General features: G+C 41.4%; 1 protein-coding gene across 1 annotated transcript; it reads right to left on the reverse strand.

Annotated features, from left to right (window-relative positions):
- Nucleotides 1-304: 304 nt before the first annotated feature.
- Nucleotides 305-5,808, reverse strand: LOC123409943 (beta-glucuronosyltransferase GlcAT14A-like). The gene is made up of 4 exons (XM_045102812.1): nucleotides 4,656-5,808; nucleotides 3,900-3,975; nucleotides 3,716-3,831; nucleotides 305-1,363 (listed from the first exon to the last, which is right to left on the reverse strand). The coding sequence occupies exons 1-4, from the start codon at nucleotides 5,263-5,265 to the stop codon at nucleotides 849-851; spliced, it is 1,317 nt and encodes a 438-aa protein (XP_044958747.1). The 5' UTR covers nucleotides 5,266-5,808; the 3' UTR covers nucleotides 305-848.
- Nucleotides 5,809-18,803: the final 12,995 nt, after the last annotated feature.

The following is an 18,803-nucleotide window of genomic DNA, read 5'->3' on the forward strand; positions in this document are numbered from 1 at the left end:
CAAATGAGAATCAGCAAATCTAATCTAGCAGCGCACCTTGTTTGGTAACAGTAGTCAAGTCTCCTTTAAAAAAACAGTAGTTAGGTCTGTTAACTGACACCCAGTTTCATCTTTCATACAGCGATGCAAACATCAGACATTCCAATTATCAACAACACCTATCTCCTACTCCGTCCGTTCACAGTTATAAGAAGTTTTGGATATTTCAATATGGATCATATTCTAAAATGATTGAACAAACAACTAAAACACGACTGCACACATCCGATTCAGAAGAAAAAAAGCTGCATAGAACATCTTACCATTTAAGCTCCAGCAAAAACTTAGTATGCATATTTACCAAAGAAAGAGAGGAAACAATGCATAAGGCAATTTTGTATACTCAGCCGTGGGAGAAGGAAAAGAAATCAAAGAATACATGTACGCAATCAAAACGTAGCAGTTTGCCCGGAGGAATCCACAATTAATACAACGAAATCTCATGCGCTGAAGGCTCGGGCCCTGTGGTTTCTACAGGAAGAACGGACCACCTTCGACAACAGCCTGCAGCGCTGAGAGACCGAAAAATTCCGATATTATTAATAATGGTTGGGCTGATATAATCTTCTAACATAACCTAATGTGCTATTAGTGGTGTATAATCTCTGCCTGCTACGGCGGCCGTGGTGGTCTCCTGCTGTACGGTAACTCAACTCAAAGTGGTTGTCTATAAGGAACACCTGTCAGATCACTCCATCTGTGCGGATCGTCGACACTATGTGCCGCTTCTTCGGCTAGCAGAATGACTAGCTAGTGGCTCAACCCCTCAGATTTTGACCAAAGTAACCTACCCTGGAATCATTAAGTTTTTATAAGCAATGCTTGTCGTCGAAGCCTTCCTCAGTGAGCAGGCCTGTGACGAGTTTCTTTATCCTGTCCGCGCCAGGCCCCGGACGGAGATCTTGTACACGCTCGACACTGAAGTGTTTCCCTTTCACTGTTGTGTTCAACAGATCCAACCATCCACCGGGCACGAAGCCATCGGGTTGACGGCCCAATATTTCCTGATCAATCTTGTCTAGGACAGGATCTTCTCTTCCAAACTTCCTTGCAAAGGGCGCATTGCTGCTAAGCATACCGTCGAAGTCATTGAGGGTGAGGTAATGAGGATGCTGCTTTGGTGGGTTATCCCATGAAATGAAATGTAGATCATGGTTGACTGTGGTGTTGCGGAATTCTGGAACATTGCAGATGACTGTGTGGAAGTAACCCTCTGGTGAAGAGAGAAAATTGGCATAATACATCAGGACTGTCCTTGGAAGATTGTCCCATCCCCATATGCAGTATTCAATGAACCGATGAGTAAGCATCATCCATGCAGAGCCTGAAATATGATAAAATAGAGAAAAACATGCAGTATTAACAATTTAACATTCCACAAGTACAAGGTGGAGAAAAAAATACAGAAATAAAAATTAACATGTAGTACAACAGAATTGTAGTCTATCTACCAGAAGTACTATAAACAAAAATACAAGGACGACTACAGAAATAAAGGGCAGTATGCAAAGCTGATGCCTAATTATCACGTACAATGTAATTTAATAACAATAGTACTTATGAGAAGCATATCATGGTATGAGCAAACACAATCTTAGTTACTTTCTAAGCTATGACTTATGAAATGGGGATTGCCATGGCACACTAGCAACATTAATGATGCAATGGGAATATGTTTTTAGATGAAGAAATGTGAGAACGTCAATTTCACCAATGCAAGACAATAAGTGCCTGAGGTGATAGGCGCCGGTAGGGAGACGGGACTGAGGAGAGTGTCATTCTACCACAGCCGTGGGAGCGGGGTGAGAGAGGGAAGATTATGGCTATTTTACGGAATAGTACTGGATCAGCATTGTCAGGAAAGAAGGAACCTAACCAGTCAGGGATTTGTATTGTGGAAAGGCCTCGAGTAAAGGACTAAGCCCCAAGGCAAAACATCCAGAGTATGGATGGCATGCAGTTGATAATGATTCAAGCAAAGAAGAACCGACATATTCTCATTTCGTATGTACCTAATCTCCTCAGCCATAACAAATGGCTTTCTTGAGCACGCAGTTATTCTGTTGTGACTCTAGGCTCACAACATTTGATGATTGCAGTGCTATCAATCAATTCCAAGTGCAACGTATAGTTTTGATGCATATGTCTTGATTAATACTAAAAGAAGAACAATGTTGAAAAAGGAGAGGTAAATGTTTAGATAAACTCAACTTGTAGAAATGGAATCTCCATTAAATCAGATTACTAGGCAAAAAAGTAAATGCTCTGAACTGACTGATTGGTTCATGATGATGCTTACTTAGTAAGTACTCCCTCCGTTCCTAAATATAAGTCTTTTTAGAGATTCCATTACGGACTACTCCCTCCGTTCCTAAATATAAGTCTTTTTAGAGGTTTCACTATTAGACTACATACGGATGTATATAGACACACTTTAGAGCATACATTCAATCATTTTGTTCCGTATGTAGACCCCTAGTGAAATCGTTTAAAAGACTTATATTTAGGAACGGAGGGAGTACATAGGAATGTACATACTTTAGAGTGTAGATTCACTCATTTTGCTCCGTATGTAGTCCATAGTGGAATCTCTAAAAAGAATTATATTTAGTAACCGAGGAAGTAGGAAACAAGATAACTATCACTTGTGTCATCGTTGGTCCAAAGTTGGTCTATCTCTATACTGAAGAAAAAAAATCACTCTGAACTCTGAAGACATCGGCGGAGCAAAATCTTAACACTGGACTTGATACTCTAAATTTAGTTCCCTTCAAGAAGATTTTGAATGCCTGGACAGAATTGTGTGGCACACTTGGAGAACTACAATGAAAGCTAATAAGCTATTCAGCCCACCACTGCTATCTTCATATTTTTCCCTTTTTTGACGTAAGAAATAAAGTGAACATTGATAAGAGATTATGTTGATGTAGCAACTGTTCGGTGTTCAATGATAAGAACATATAAATTAAAATGCGAGTTTCCAGAAATAGTACTAGGTACTACTAGTGATTAGTAGCATTAATTGATGCAACATCACATTAAAACTAGTTTACAACTTGGCACTAGAAGGCTGGTTGTAATGGGTAGTATCATATACTAGTATCATGCATATGATACTAGTGTATGATACCACATCCGTAATGCGTAGTATCATATGTTAGTATCATGGGGTAGTTCATTTATTACCATGCAAGACACATAGTAGCACAACATTTAATATGATATGGTATCATGATACGATACTCAACCCTCTCTTTCTTCATTTAATTCTATGCCACCTCATCGAAATTGCCTAGTTAGCATGCATGATACTACCTATGATACTCCCATTACGGGCAGCCTAAATGTTTTAAACGCTGAGCTAGTAAAACATAAGAACCCTATCATACAAGAGTTCATATCATGGCTCATGCTTACCAAAAAAGAGTTAGCCTTTTAACACAAAGATGTAAAATATAAGTGTTCCTTTTGCGTGCCTCTCAAGAAAATTCAACAAGCAATAGGATGAGCTCTCAGTAATAGTAGATCATAATTTCACAACGAAATAATAATTAAATGATAAATAACACTAGAATGTAAATGCACGGTAATTATCAGCAACTCAAGTGCGGAAAAACGAAGGACATGAACAACATAGCTGATATATTGCATTAGCCATCAGGGAGGAAACATTTACCAGTGAAGAGCTTGAACGCGGTCGGCACACTTCTTTTCTCTGTAATCCAGAAAACATCAGACTTCTGCAGGCTATATAGGCCTGGGTCGACGATCACAGGCTTTGCCCTCTGGTACCTACACAGAGACATTTAGCCACCGCACAACTTGTATGTGAACAAATAACAGCAAAATTCCATGCTTACTCCTTCCATCCGATGTCACTGGTATGCTCGATGAAGTTAAGCTCCCTTGGCAGGCCAGAGAGCACATACAACAGATCTGCAAATAATGCAAGAGAAGTCAGATAAACAGAGAGCTGTGCTATGTTAATCCTACATCAGTCCCTTATTCCTCAGAGACAAATCCTACTAATTAAATCCAAGTGGGATCATAGGCATGGCAACAAAGTTGGCACCGCAGCAGAAAGGAAGATGAGCACAGGGCAGATATCGGATTTGGAACGACCCACTTTATTCCCATGAACAATCCAGAACAAGCCAATACAGGAGTAGATCGACACGGGAAAGGTGAAGCAGGATTGGGTTCAGGAGAAGAGACCAGCAGAAGCATCCATATATCCATATAAAGAAAGAAACGCCCAAAGATGTGGTGGCTTCCCCCATATACCACCTAGAACGGACATAAGTGATCAAATCTAACCAAATCCCCAAACCAGTGGAAGCAACTGTGCATAAATTAACCTAGACATGGCACTTCAATTAATAAGCGTATAAAAATCGCGTCTTTTTCCCCCGAACTGCTGTTCGACATAACCACGGGCGTCCAGTTTGAAAATTGGAGCCCCGGTAGCCTCCAGTGAGCGCGACGTGGGTTTGATCTCGCCGAAATCGGCACGAGGGCGAGCAGAGATCGCGAAATTCGGATCGGAGGTGGTGTGTTAGTGCGATCCAATCGCAGAATTGAGGTGGGGGTTGCAGATCGCATCTGCCCGCGCTTACCGTCCTGCGAGACGAGGGGGTAGTCGGAGGCGGAGAGGTTGATGAACCAGTCCCAATCGCCGCCGTCGCGCAGGAGGATGGCGGCGGCGTGCAGCGTGTTGGCCACCATGGTCGGGCCCCGGTAGGTGACGAGGTTGGCGCGCGTGACGACCTTGACGTTGCGGAAGCGGGAGTAGACGGGGTCGGCGCGCACGGCGGCGGCCAGGTCGGCGCGCTCGGCGGCGGGCGCCTCGAGGTCGAGGTGCACGACGTAGCGGTTGGCCGGGTGGTAGAGCGCCCTGAGCGTCCGGCGCAGCGCGACCCCGTCCCCGGCGGAGCCGGACACGAGGTAGGCGATCCTGGGCACGGCGCGGTGCGGGCGGGCGTGCGCCTCCTGCTCCTGCTGCCGCAGCTTGGCCTCGACGAAGAGCGGTTCCGCGGAGGCCGCGGACGGGAGCGGGGAGAAGGAGAGGAGCAGCGCCCGGGACGAGGAGAAGAAGAGGGAGGCCGAGATGAGGAGCGACGAGAGCAGCACGGATGCGAGCAGCGGCGCCGCCCACCGCCTGTGGTGGTGCAGCGGCCCCGCCGATGCGCCCCCGCTCCCCGGCGACGGCGGCTTGGTCTCCATCATCGCACCCTCGCCGCCCCCTTGTCTCTCTCGGTCAATCTATGTTTATAGATATCTCTCTCCTCCTCCGGCCTGGCGTCCGGCGGGATCGCGCTCCGTCCGTGGGGGATCAGTCGCCGGGGCGCGCGGCGGCGGTGGTGCGGGATTAAATGTGGCCGGCGACGGTTGGTGTTGGTGTTGTGGCGTGTCGTGGGGGGTGGGGTGGGGTGGGGTGGTGCTGGTGGTGGTGAGACTACCGCTCGCTCGCTCCCTCCTCTCTCTCTTCCCTCTCTCCAGGGGCAGGGGCAGGGGTGGACGGGGCGCTGGCGGGTCACGAGACGAGGAGGGCGGAGGCAGGTCGCGCGGAATTAAGCGCAAAATCTACGGGGGAAACCGTGCAACCCTCCGGTTGGTGCGTGCGTCCCTGCTGACGGACGAGCTGAGCTGAGTCGAGTCGAGTCGGGTTGGCCAATGCGCACCGCCCGATGGAGGAAGTGGAGTGAGGAGCTGGGTTTGGAATTTCGGTGCCGAATCGGGGAGGGGAGATGCCTCTCATCTGGGATGAACTTTCGATGTTCGATTTGTTTGCACTCCATCCTTAGGCCAGCTTATATAGGAGTATTATTAAATAAAATACTACTGTATACGAGTACTACAGTCAGAGTGCATTTACACTTTTTTCTCCAACTCCAAAGGTGGTCGTGAGGATAAGTATGTGAATAAGAGCAAGTACAATAGAGCTGAGTCGGCTGACTATAAGGAATAAACTAATATATTTTTGTTTAGTTAGAGGAATGAGAAGAGAAGAGAGAAGGTAAGCAGGCTCTTAGCTCAGAGTCAGCTCTAGCACGTGCTCCTAAGCATTTTATGAGTATGAAAAGTGGACCATATAATAAAGAACTACTACACTTTTGCAATGAACTATTATACATGTTGGCTACAAGGTGAGCTATAGATGACATGGCAATGGCTTATAGCCAGCAGCTGGCTATACTATTGTACTTGCTCTAATCGAAACACCGACGTCAAGTGGAGTACAATTTAATGGTGGTAGTAATTGGGTGTTGTTGTTGTTTTTTTACACACAAACAGATGCAAGCGCTCATATAAATGCACATACGCTTATCCTTACGAACACATATAGGCATTCCTTATCCTATGAGCATCTTCAAGAAACTGGACCAATATGTCATCTTGAGATTTATAGAGTTACCGTCGGCGTTTTATTGTCGACAGAAACGTCTTTTCTTACTGAATGCGCATCTACGATAACCTTAAAATAAATTCAAAAATAATACGATCATCGTTTCTCTAATTATTCAATCATGGGTTGGTTTGTTGTTACTCTATCCTTCGAGGACAGTTATTTTAGACCAAACCTAGACAAAAATAGTAAGCATGCAATATAACGACGTAATTAATACTGGTATTATAATCAAACATAGCCAAAAAAATAAGCATGTAATATAATGACATAATTTAATACAGGTATTATAACCAAACATAGAGAAAAAGAAAAAACATATAGTAGAACGACATTATTTAATACCAGTATTATACTTTGGCAGCTATTGTAGATTATTTGGGAGTTGTTATTTTATTATGTTGGAATTTGATCTATATATAGATTAACCCAATAACATTTTCACAATTCCTAATAAATCATAAAGACTCACTCAACCTATTCATGCAAGGCAAGAGGTGAAACAAAAGTTTAGTTCCATACTGTGAATTTATTAGGAGTTGGAATTCTTTATAAGGAAGGTTGTCTCTCCACATGTATGAACATGAGAACAATAAAAACATATACGCGCGTTCCTCCTCCGTCATCCGCCTCGTCACGCCGAGGGTTGTTGGAATGAGCCGAGCCGTCTAAATTTTTGCCATGCATGACTGATATGTGAAAGGTTGCACGGAAGGTGAAAAGTTTTTGTTGTAGTAGGGGTTGAATACGAATGTTGCACCTTTCAGCTCCTAGTTGTTTGCTTCATCTCTCATCTTTTCGCTCTGTCTTTTGTCACAACCTATTCTATAAGAGAGGTCGCTCCTCTCCATAAGAAACACAAGACCAACAGCTTCCTCAGGCCATCTAGTTACAAAGCTCTGACCTACTGCTAGGTTCTTTCCCATTCCGGATTGCGGTATGCACCGCAGTATGGGACAATAGGCCTTCGAAATCCACCTCATTGAATCATGTACGGGAGAAGGGTGATAATGTTTTTGGGGAGCACTTTGCGCGGCTACTGACCTCTTCATCATGGACGCCACGAACACTGACAACTACTTCCCCAACGATGATTTCTTCCACGACGTCGACAACCTCTTCGACGACATGGGTGACAACTGTTGGGGAACGTTGCATGGAGAACAAAAAAAATCATACGATCACCCAAGATCTATCTATGGAGATGAACATCTATGAGAGGGGGTGCATCTACATATCCTTGTAGATCGCTAAGCGGAAGCATTGAGAAACGCGGTTGATGTAGGAAACCTTAACCATCTTTGACCAACGAGCTAGTACAACACAGGCTTACTAGGGGCATTGTGTTGTCTATGTATCCACATATGTATTTGAGTTTTCAATCAATACAATTATAGCATGGATAATAAACAATTATCATGAACAAGGAAATATAATAATAACCACTTTATTATTGCCTCTAGGGCATATTTCCAACAACAACAACGTCAACGCCAACGCCAATGCTAATACTACTTCCGCTGCTTAGTATGTGTTCGTGTCTTTACTGTTCGAGATCCTACGATAGTTTGTTGGTCTAGTATCTGTTCTAGATTTATTCTTTTCTAGCACGCGTGTTGAGATGATATTTGCCTCATATCTAATAGATTGGCTACCTAGTCTTGCTTCTGTTGTTATGGCCTACTTTCCTCAAGTTTGCATGACTAGTCTTGACTTTTATACAATGATCATGGTTTATCTACCATTTATTTATTTTAAATCATTCGGTAAATTGCTCATATTTCCAAAAAAAAATAAAAAACCTTATTATACGCAATTTACCCCGAGTGGTTTTGTTGCTTCCATGAGGCCTCCTATGTTTGAGGGTGTGCATTATAGGAGGTGGCGTGTGAGGGTCGTTCTATGTTTTCAAACCATGAGCTGTTATGATGCCACTATTGGCAAACCATAAGGAGTTCCTGATCCTCAGGAGGAACAATCTTTTCAGAAAACTATACCTTGTAAAAGGCTGCTCTCTCAAGTGTTCTTGGTGAGAGCATACTTGATGCTTATGCATCAATTGATAATGGCAAAGATACGTGGGACGCAGTCGAGGACAAGTTTGGGTTCTCGGATGCTGGCACTGAGTTGTATATAATGGAACAATGCTATGATTACACGATTACTAAGGACCACTCCATGGTTGAGCAAGCTCATGAGATACAATCATTTGCTAGAGAACTTGAGCACTTCAATTGGATGTTACTAGATAGGTTTGTTGTTGGAGCCATCATCACTAAGCTTCCTCCCTCCTCGAGGAACTTTGCCACCTCTCTGAAGAATAAGAGGCATGAGTTTTCCGTTTTGTATCTCATTTGTACTCTTGATGTGGAACAAAAGGCAAGAGAAAAATACATACGTGCTCGAGGTATTGAGGGAGGTTCTACTGCCAATATAATATAGAAGGAAAACTTCCAGCCCCACAAGTTCAAGAACAAGGGCAAGTTTGATGGTAAAGAAAAGTTTGATGGGAAGAACAAGGCTTCACAACACACCAACTTCAAGAAGAAGATGACAAAAAAAGGTGTTTGTCATGTGTGCGGAGATCTTGATCACTGGGCTCCTAGTTTCTCTAACCATTATGACAAGAGATAACATGGGAAAGGCGACAAGATTGCCAATGTAGTCATTGCTGACAATCAGATGAAGGATGCTGGGTACTGTATACTTCCCACTATTCTTTCAGTATGTCGTTCCCCTGATTGGTTGATTGACACAGGTGCTAATGTACATGTATGCGTTGATATTTCCATGTTTTCTTCTTATCAGACCGGAGGGACTACTTCCGTGCTAATGGGAAACGGTTCAAGTGCTTCTGGTCGCGTTGTTGGCACCGTCGATCTAAATTTCACTTCAAGGAAGATCGTGTAATTGAAGAACATGCATCATGTCCCCTCCGTCAATAAAAATCTTGTTAGCGGATCTCTTCTATGTAGAGATGGCTACATGCTTGTCTTCGAGCCCAACAAATTTGTAATATCCAAGTATGGAACTTTTGTTGGTAAAGTTTATGAATCAGGAGGCTCATTCCGACTATCATTGTGAGATGTTTGTAATAAAGTTGTTAATCATGTTTGCAACAATAGTGAATCAAATGTATCGCATTCACGTATTTGTCACGTTAATTTTGGCTGCATGACGCGGCTAGCCAAGTTTAACTTAATCCCTAATTTCACCATTTTCAAGGGATCTAAGTGTCAAGTGTGTGTGCAAGCTAAGAAACCTCGTAAGTCTCATACAACTGCGGAAACAATAAATCTTGCGCCACTAGAACTCATACATTCACATCTTTGTGAAATGAATGGAGTTTTGACAAAAGGTGGAAAGAAATATTTCATGACGTTAATTGATGACTCCAGTAGATATTGCCATGTGTATCTTTTGAAATCCAAAGAAGAGGCTTCAAATTTTTTCAAGAACTATAAAGCTGAAGTGGAAAACCAACTTGATCGAAAAATCAAGAGGCTTAGGTCTGATCTAGGTGGAGAGTATTTTTCCAATGAATTTTATTATTGTTGTGTGGAACGTGGTACAATCCATGAGAGGATGCCTCCCTATTCACCTCAGTCAAATGGGGGTAGCCAAAAGAAAGAAGCGTACTCTAACTAATTTGGTTAACACCATGTTAGACACATCAAGACTCTCCAAGGCATTGTAGCGTGAGGTGATATTGATTACATGTCATGTCCTAAACCGTGATCCCATGAAGAACAAAGAGATAACTCCATTCAAGGAATGGGAGGTTAAAGGTTAAAAATCTCTTACCTACGAACTTGTGGATGTTTGGCGAAAGTTAATGTACCAATTCCAAAGAAGCGCAAGCTTGGGCTAAAAATTGTGAATTGTGTTTTCATGGGCTATGATTTTCATAGGATTGGTTACGGATTCTTGATTGTAAAATCAGAGATACTCGACATGCATGTCGGTACAATCATGGAGTCGACTGATGCAACTTTCTTTGAAGATATCTTACCCATGAAGGATATGGGTAGCTCATCAAATCACGAGTTGCCTAGTTCATCGAGTCGGGATGTAGTTACAATTTCTGAACGTACCATTTCCGATGCAACATCTTGAAGTTCATATGGAGGAAAATTATGATACTCCTAAAAGGAGCAAGAGACACTGGACTACAAAGTCCTTTGGTGATGGTTTTCTTGTGTATATCATAGATGGCACTCCCATTCCTATTTCAAAGGTCTATGCATATGAAGATGCTAACTATTGCAAGGAAGCGATTTGTAATGAGATGTATTCCATCTTGGCAAATGAAACTTGTGAGATCACTAATCGTCCTTATGGATGCAAGCCTATAGGGTGCAAATGGGTATTCAAGAAGAGGCTTAGGCCTGATGGTACTATTGAGAATTACAAGGCACGACTTGTGGCCAAGGGTTATACCCAAAACTATGGTGAAGACTTTTTTGATACTTACTCACTTGTGGCTCGAATGAACACTACACGAGTACTAATTTTACTAGCTGCCTCACATGGTCTTCTATTTCATAAAATGGATGTTAAGACTGCTTTCCTAAATGGAGAGTTGGACGAGGAAGTTTACATGGAACAACCATATGGGTTTATAGTGGATGGTAAGGAAGGATAGGTATGCAAATTTTTGAAGTCTTCGTATGGACTTAAACGATCACCTAAGTTGTGGCATGAGAAGTTTGAAAGAACTTTAATAGCTTCAGGCTTTGTTGTAAACGAAGCTCACAAATGTGTGTACTATCGCCATGGTGGGGCGAGGGAGTTATCATTTGCTTGTATGTTCATGACATATTGATTTCGTAACAAATCTGTATGTTATTAAGGAGGTCAAGGATTTGCTATCTCGTTGTTTTGAGATGAAGGATTTAGGAGTAGATGATGTTATTCTGGACATCAAGCTATTGAGAGATGATGATGGTGGGATTACATTTCTTCAATATCATTATGTGGAAAAGATCTTGAGTCACTTTGGTTATTGTGACTACAAGCCCTCTCCAACACCATATGATGCTAGTGTGTTGCTTCGAACGAATCAAATAATTGATGGAGATCAATTGAAATACTCTCACATTATTGGCTCGCTTATGTATTTAGCCAGCACTACAAGACGTGACATCTCTTTTGTGTTAGCCAATTGAGTCAGTTTGTCTCAAAACCAGGAAATGATCATTGGAAAGCTCTAGAAAGAGTTATGTGCTATTTGAAGGGCACTACGAGTTATGTAATTCACTACACTTGCTACCAAAGGTACTTGAAGGGTATAACGACTCAAACTGGATCTTTGATGCTGATGAGATAAAGGTCGCGAGTGGATATATATTTGATACTTGTGATATGTGTTGGGTTTTCTGTGAAAAGGAACGGGTGAGAGCCAAGGTTTATCGAACCAATAGGAATAACAACCAATCCCCATCTTCAGCGACTGCACACAAAGAAGCAAACACTTGCACCCAACGTGGGCAAGAGGGTTGTCAATCCCCTTGGACTCGTTATTTGCAAGCAAGTAAAGCGTGTAGATGATAGTTGATAATTGAAAAGTAAAAAAAGTAAATAAAGACAGTGAGATAATTGTAGAGTTTGTAAACTTATAAGTGAATACACCTGGGGGTCGTAGTTTTCCCTAATGGCATCTCTCATGTATAAGCATATGGGGGGTAACAAAATACTGTTGGGCAATTGATAGAAGAGCACATAGTTATGTGATATTCACGACAATGATCATATAGATATAGTCATCACGTTCATAAGAAAATAGGACGACTCTTGCGTGCACCTATTACTATTACTCCACCCATTGACCACTATCGAGCATGCATCTAGAGTATTAAGTAAAACAGAGTAATGTTTGGAGAACAATGACATGATGTAGACAAAGAGAACTCAATCAATATGAATTAACCCCATCATTTTATACTTAGTGTCACCAATACAAAGACATGTCCTTGTCCCTTTCTGTCTCTCGGATATAGAACTCCGCCAGATTGAACCCGCTACAACGAACCCCTCTCAGTGAAGAAATCTCAATCTAGTTGGCCAAACTATTTCAATAGATCAGAGAGATTTATGAAGCTATAATAATCGTGCAAATAAGAATCATAATAGAATCAAGATAATACTCAAATATTTATCATGAATAATCTAAACATAAACCCACAATTCATTGGATCCCAACAAACGAACCACACAAAAGAATTACATTGGATAGATCAAATCGAAGGTGTCACTACAGGAGTCAGCTTCTTTGCCGTCTGCCATCACAGACGGAAAAGACTAAATCCCGGACGGCAAAGACTAAATAGCAGACGGCAAAGAATCTCACGGCCGGCAAAATTTCTGCGTCAGCCTACAACAGCATAGGACCTTCTTTGCCATCTGCCCCCCCCCAAAGCGGACGACAAAGCTCCTTGTCGTCAGCTTTCCTTTGGAGCCGTCGGCAAAGCGCTCGAGACGGCAGCCGACAGGCGTTGCCTCCGTTAGGGGTTAACGGAGGCTTTGCCGTCTGCCTCCCCCTTAATCTTTGCCGTCTGCCGCCTCCTTTATCTTTGCCGTCTGCCTCCTCCTCCTCCCCCCTCCACTCTTTGTCATCTGCCTCCCCCTTTATCTTTGCCGTCTGCCTCCTCCTCCTCCCCCCTCCACTCTTTGCCGTCTGCCTCCTCCTCCCCCCTCCTCTGTGCCCTCTTCTTTGCCGTCTGCCCACCCTGCAGGCAGACGGCAAAGAGCCTATATAGACACCCGAGGATGCATAGCTGGGTGCCATGTGGCACCTTTACCATCTGCCAGCTGATGGCACACGTCTTTGCCATCAGCTGGCAGACGGCAAAGAGCCCATATAGTACCTGTTTTTTGTTTTATATTATTTCACAGCACACACACACACACACACACACACACACACACATATATATATATATATATTTGACATCACATTTATATAATTCACCACACATATATGATATAAAGTTCACCACACATATACTTGCCAACACATATATATAATTCACCACACATATATGATATACATATAAATCAATGTACATCCCCATATATCGAAAGAACCAACATACAAAGTATTGCATTGTTTATCCATATATACATATACATATAGTTCAACATTGTTCATCAACTCAAATGAAAACAAGATGACACACATATAAAGTTCATCCATCGACATTGTTCAACTCCATGAATGCCAGCTTCCATGCATGTAGTATATCCAATCTGCAAAAATGTGAATAAGAAAGTCAGAAGAAGAACAAAATATGATTTTTTCAGCTAATTATGTCATTTTTAGCGGAAAAAAGCTAATAATATAATATTCATGAGCTAACCAAGGTTCTTATGCCATTTTTAGCTTATTATGGCATTTTGGAGCTAAATGCGTTAATTAAAGCAAGGATAATATGAAAGAGGAGAAGAAAGAGGAAGAGGATGAGAAGAATAAGAAATCAAGAAGAAGGAGGAGAAGGACTAGAAGGTCCTTGGCCTTCTCCTCCTCCTCCTCCTCCTTCTCCTTCTTCTCTTCTTCTTCTTCTTCTTCTTCTTTCTTTTCATTTTGCCTATTTCTTCTCCTCTTCTCCTCTTGTTGGAGCTAAATTACCTAATTATGTCTTTTTGGAGCTAAATGATTTAATTATCCCATTTTAGAGGAAAACAAGCTAAAGTATATAATATTCATGAGCTAAACAAGGTTCTTATGCCATTTGGAGCTTATTATGGTATTTTGGAGCTAAATGGGCTAATTATGTCATTGTTGGGGAAATTAAATCAAGGATAATATGAAAGAGGAGAAGAAAGAGGAGGAGGAGGAGAAGAAGAAGAAATAAAGAAGAAGGATGAGAAGGAGGAGAAGGAGGAGGAGGAGAAGGACTAGAAGGTCCTTGGCCTTCTCCTTCTCCTCCTCCTCCTTCTCCTTCTTCTCTTCTTCTTCTTCTTCTTCTTCTTTCTTTTCATTTTGCCTATTTCTTCTCCTCTTCTCCTCCTGTTGGAGCTAAATTACCTAATTATGTCTTTTTGGAGCTAAATGGGTTAATTATCCCATTTTACAGCAAAACAAGCTAAGTATATAATATTCATGAGCTAACCAAGGTTCTTGTGCCATTTTGAGGTTATTATGGTATTTTGGAGCTAAATGGGATAATTATGTCATTGTTGGGGAAATTAAAGCAAGTATAATTTGAAAGAGGAGAAGAAAGAGGAGGAGGAGGAGAATAAGAAGAAATCAAGAAGAAGGAGGGGAAGGATGAGAAGGAGGAGGAGGAGAAGGACTAGAAGGTCATTGGCCTTCTCCTTCTCCTCCTCCTCCTCCTCCTTCTCCTTCTTCTTCTCTTCTTCTTCTTCTTCTTCTCACTTTTCATTTTGCCTATTTATTCTCCCCTTCTCCTCTTGTTGGAGCTAAATTACCTAATTATGTCTTTTTGGAGCTAAATGGGTTAATTATCCCATTTTAGAGGAAAACAAGCTAAGTATATAATATTTATGAGCTAACCAAGGTTCTTATGCCATTTTGAGGTTATTATGGCATTTTGGAGCTAAATGGGCTAATTATGTCATTATTGGGGAAATTAAAGCAAGTATATTATGAAAGAGGAGAAGAAAGAGGAGGAGGAGGAGGAGAAGAAGAAATCAAGAAGAAGGAGGAGAAGGAGGAGGAAGAGAAGGACTAGAAGGTCCTTGGCCTTCTCCTCCTCCTCCTCCTCCTCCTTGTCCTTCTCTTCTTCTTCTTCTTCTTCTTCTTCTTCTTCTTCTTCTTCTTTCTTTTCATTTTGCCTATTTATTCTCCTCTTCTCCTCTTGTTGGAGGTAAATTACCTAATTATGTCTCTTTGGAGCTAAATGGGTTAATTATCCCATTTTAGAGGAAAACAAGCTAAGTATATAATATTCATGAGCTAACCAAGGTTCTTATGCCATTTTCAGCTTATTATGGTATTTTGGAGCTAAATGGGCTAATTATGTCATTATTGGGGAAATTAAAGCAAGGATAATATGAAAGAGGAGAAGAAAGAGGAGGAGGAGGAGAAGAAGAAGAAATCAAGGAGAAGGAGGAGAAGGAGGAGGAGGAGAAGGACTAGAAGGTCCTTGGCCTTCTCCTTCTCCTCCTCCTCCTCCTCCTCCTTCTCCTTCTTCTCTTCTTCTTCTTCTTCTTCTTTCTTTTCATTTTGCCTATTTATTCTCCCCTTCTCCTCTTGTTGGAGCTAAATTACCTAATTATGTCTTTTTGGAGCTAAATGGGTTAATTATCCCATTTTAGAGGAAAACAAGCTAAGTATATAATATTCATGAGCTAACCAAGGTTCTTATGCCATTTTGAGGTTATTATGGCATTTTGGAGCTAAATGGGCTAATTATGTCATTATTGGGGAAATTAAAGCAAGTATAATATTAAAGAGGAGAAGAAAGAGGAGGAGCATGAGGAGAAGAAGAAATCAAGAAGAAGGAGGAGAAGGAGGAGGAAGAGAAGGACTAGAAGGTCCTTGGCCTTCTCCTCCTCCTCCTTGTCCTTCTTCTCTTCTTCTTCTTCTTCTTCTTCTTCTTTCTTTTCATTTTGCATATTTCTTCTCCTCTTCTCCTCTTGTTGGAGCTAAATTACCTAATTATGTCTCTTTGGATTTAAATGGGTTAATTATCCCATTTTAGAGGAAAACAAGCTAAGTATATAATATTCATGAGCTAACCAAGGTTCTTATGCCATTTTCAGCTTATTATGGTATTTTGGAGCTAAATGGGCTAATTATGTCATTATTGGGGAAATTAAAGCAAGGATAATATGAAAGAGGAGAAGAAAGAGGAGGAGGAGGAGAAGAAGAAGAAATCAAGGAGAAGGAGGAGAAGGAGGAGGAGGAGAAGGACTAGAAGGTCCTTGGCCTTCTCCTTCTCCTCCTCCTCCTCCTCCTTCTCCTTCTCTTCTTCTTCTTCTTCTTCTTCTTCTTCTTCTTCTTCTTTCTTTTCATTTTGCCTAATTATTCTCCCCTTCTCCTCTTGTTGGAGCTAAATTACCTAATTATGTCTTTTTGGAGCTAAATGGGTTAATTATCCCATTTTAGAGGAAAACAAGCTAAGTATATAATATTCATGAGCTAGCCAAGGTTCTTATGCCATTTTGAGGTTATTATGGCATTTTGGAGCTAAATGGGCTAATTATGTCATTATTGGGGAAATTAAAGCAAGTATAATATGAAAGAGGATAAGAAAGAGGAGGAGGAGGAGGAGAAGAAGAAATCAAGAAGAAGGAGGATAAGGAGGAGGAAGAGAAGGACTAGAAGGTCCTTGGCCTTCTCCTCCTCCTCCTCCTCCTTGTCCTTCTTCTCTTCTTCTTCTTTTCTTCTTCTTCTTCTTTCTTTTCATTTTGCCTATTTCTTCTCCTCTTCTCCTCTTGTTGGAGCTAAATTACCTAATTATATCTCTTTGGAGCTAAATGGGTTAATTATCCCATTTTAGAGGAAAACAAGCTAAGTATATAATATTCATGAGCTAACCAAGGTTCTTATTCCATTTTCAGCTTATTATGGTATTTTGGAGCTAAATGGGCTAATTATGTCATTATTGGGGAAAATAAAGAAAGGATAATATGAAAGAGGAGAAGAAAGAGGAGGAGGAGGAGAATAAGAAGAAATCAAGGAGAAGGAGGAGAAGGAGGAGGAGGAGAAGGACTAGAAGGTCCTTGGCCTTCTCCTTCTCCTCCTCCTCCTCCTCCTTGTCCTTCTTCCCTTCTTCTTCTTCTTCTTCTTCTTTCTTTTCATTTTGCCTATTTCTTCTCCTCTTCTACTCTTGTTGGAGCTAAATTACCTAATTATGTCTTTTTGGAGCTAAATGGGTTAATTATCCCATTTTAGAGCAAAACAAGCTAAGTATATAATATTAATGAGCTAACCAAGGTTCTTATGCCATTTTGAGCTTATTATGGTATTTTGGAGCTAAATGGGCTAATTATGTCATTATTGGGGAAATTAAAGCAAGGGTAATATGAAAGAGGAGAAGAAAGAGGAGGAGGAGGAGGAGAAGGACTAGAAGGTCCTTGGCCTTCTCCTTCTCCTCCTCCTCCTCCTCCTTGTCCTTCTTCTCTTCTTCTTCTTCTTCTTCTTCTTTCTTTTCATTTTGCCTATTTCTTCTCCTCTTCTCCTCTTGTTGGAGCTAAATTACCTAATTATGTATTTTTGGAGCTAAATGGGTTAATTATCCCATTTAAGAGCAAAACAAGCTAAGTATATAATATTAATGAGCTAACCAAGGTTCTTATGCCATTTTGAGCTTATTATGGTATTTTGGAGCTAAATGTGCTAATTATGTCATCGTAGGGGAAATTAAAGCAAGGATAATATGAAAGAGGAGAAGAAAGAGGAGGAGGAGGAGAAGAAGAAGAAATCAAGAAGAAGGAGGAGAAGGAGGAGCAGGAGGAGGAGGAGAAGGACTAGAAGGTCCTTGGCCTTCTCCTTCTCCTCCTCCCCCTCCTCCTTCTGCTTCTTCTCTTCTTCTTCTTCTTCTTTCTTTTCATTTTGCCTATTTCTTCTCCTCTTCTCCTCTAGTTGGAGCTAAATTACCTAATTATGTCTTTTTGGAGCTAAATGGGTTAATTATCCCATTTTAGAGGAAAACACGCTAAGTATATAATATTCATGAGCTAACCAAGGTTCTTATGCCATTTTGAGATTATTATAGTATTTTGGAGCTAAATGGGCTAATTATGTCATTGTTGGGGAAATTAAAGCAAAGATAATATGAAAGAGGAGAAGAAAGAGGAGGAGGAGGAGAATAAGAAGATATTAAGAAGAAGGAGGGGAAGGAGGAGAAGGAGGAGAAGGAGGAGGAGGAGAAGGACTAGAAGGTCCTTGGCCTTCTCCTTCTCCTCCTCCTCCTCCTCCTCCTTCTCCTTCTTCTGTTCTTCTTCTTCTTCTTCTTCTTCTTTCTTTTAATTTTGCCTATTTCTTCTCCTCTTCTCCTCTTGTTGGAGCTAAATTACCTAATTATATATTTTTGGACTTAAATGGGTTAATTATCCCATTTTAGAGGAAAACAAGCTAAGTATATAATATTCATGAGCTAACCAAGGTTCTTATGCCATTTTGATGTTATTATGGCATTTTGGAGCTAAATGGGTTAATTATGTCATTGTTGGGTTAATTAAAGCAAGTACAATATGAAAGAGGAGAATAAAGAGGAGGAGGAGGAGGAGAAGTAGAAATCAAGAAGAAGGAGGAGAAGGAGGAGACGGAGGACGAGGAGAAGGACTAGAAGGTCCTTGGTCTTCTCCTCCTCCTCCTTCTCCTTCTTCTCTTCTTCTTCTTTCTTTTCATTTTGCCTATTTCTTCTCCTCTTCTCCTCTTGTTGGAGCT

The sequence above is a fragment of the Hordeum vulgare genome, chromosome 7H (genome assembly GCF_904849725.1).
Source record: "Hordeum vulgare subsp. vulgare chromosome 7H, MorexV3_pseudomolecules_assembly, whole genome shotgun sequence".
Lineage (NCBI taxonomy): Eukaryota > Viridiplantae > Streptophyta > Magnoliopsida > Poales > Poaceae > Hordeum > Hordeum vulgare.

Coding starts and splice junctions, on each gene's coding strand:
- LOC123409943 (XM_045102812.1), bottom strand. CDS start 5,265: ATGATGGAGACCAAGCCGCCGTCGCCGGGGAGCGGGGGCGCATCGGCG. Junction 3,976..4,655: donor CCCCCTCGTCTCGCAGGACG/GTAAGCGCGGGC, acceptor CATTATTTGCAG/ATCTGTTGTATGTGCTCTCT. Junction 1,364..3,715: donor CGCGTTCAAGCTCTTCACTG/GTAAATGTTTCC, acceptor ATCATATTTCAG/GCTCTGCATGGATGATGCTT.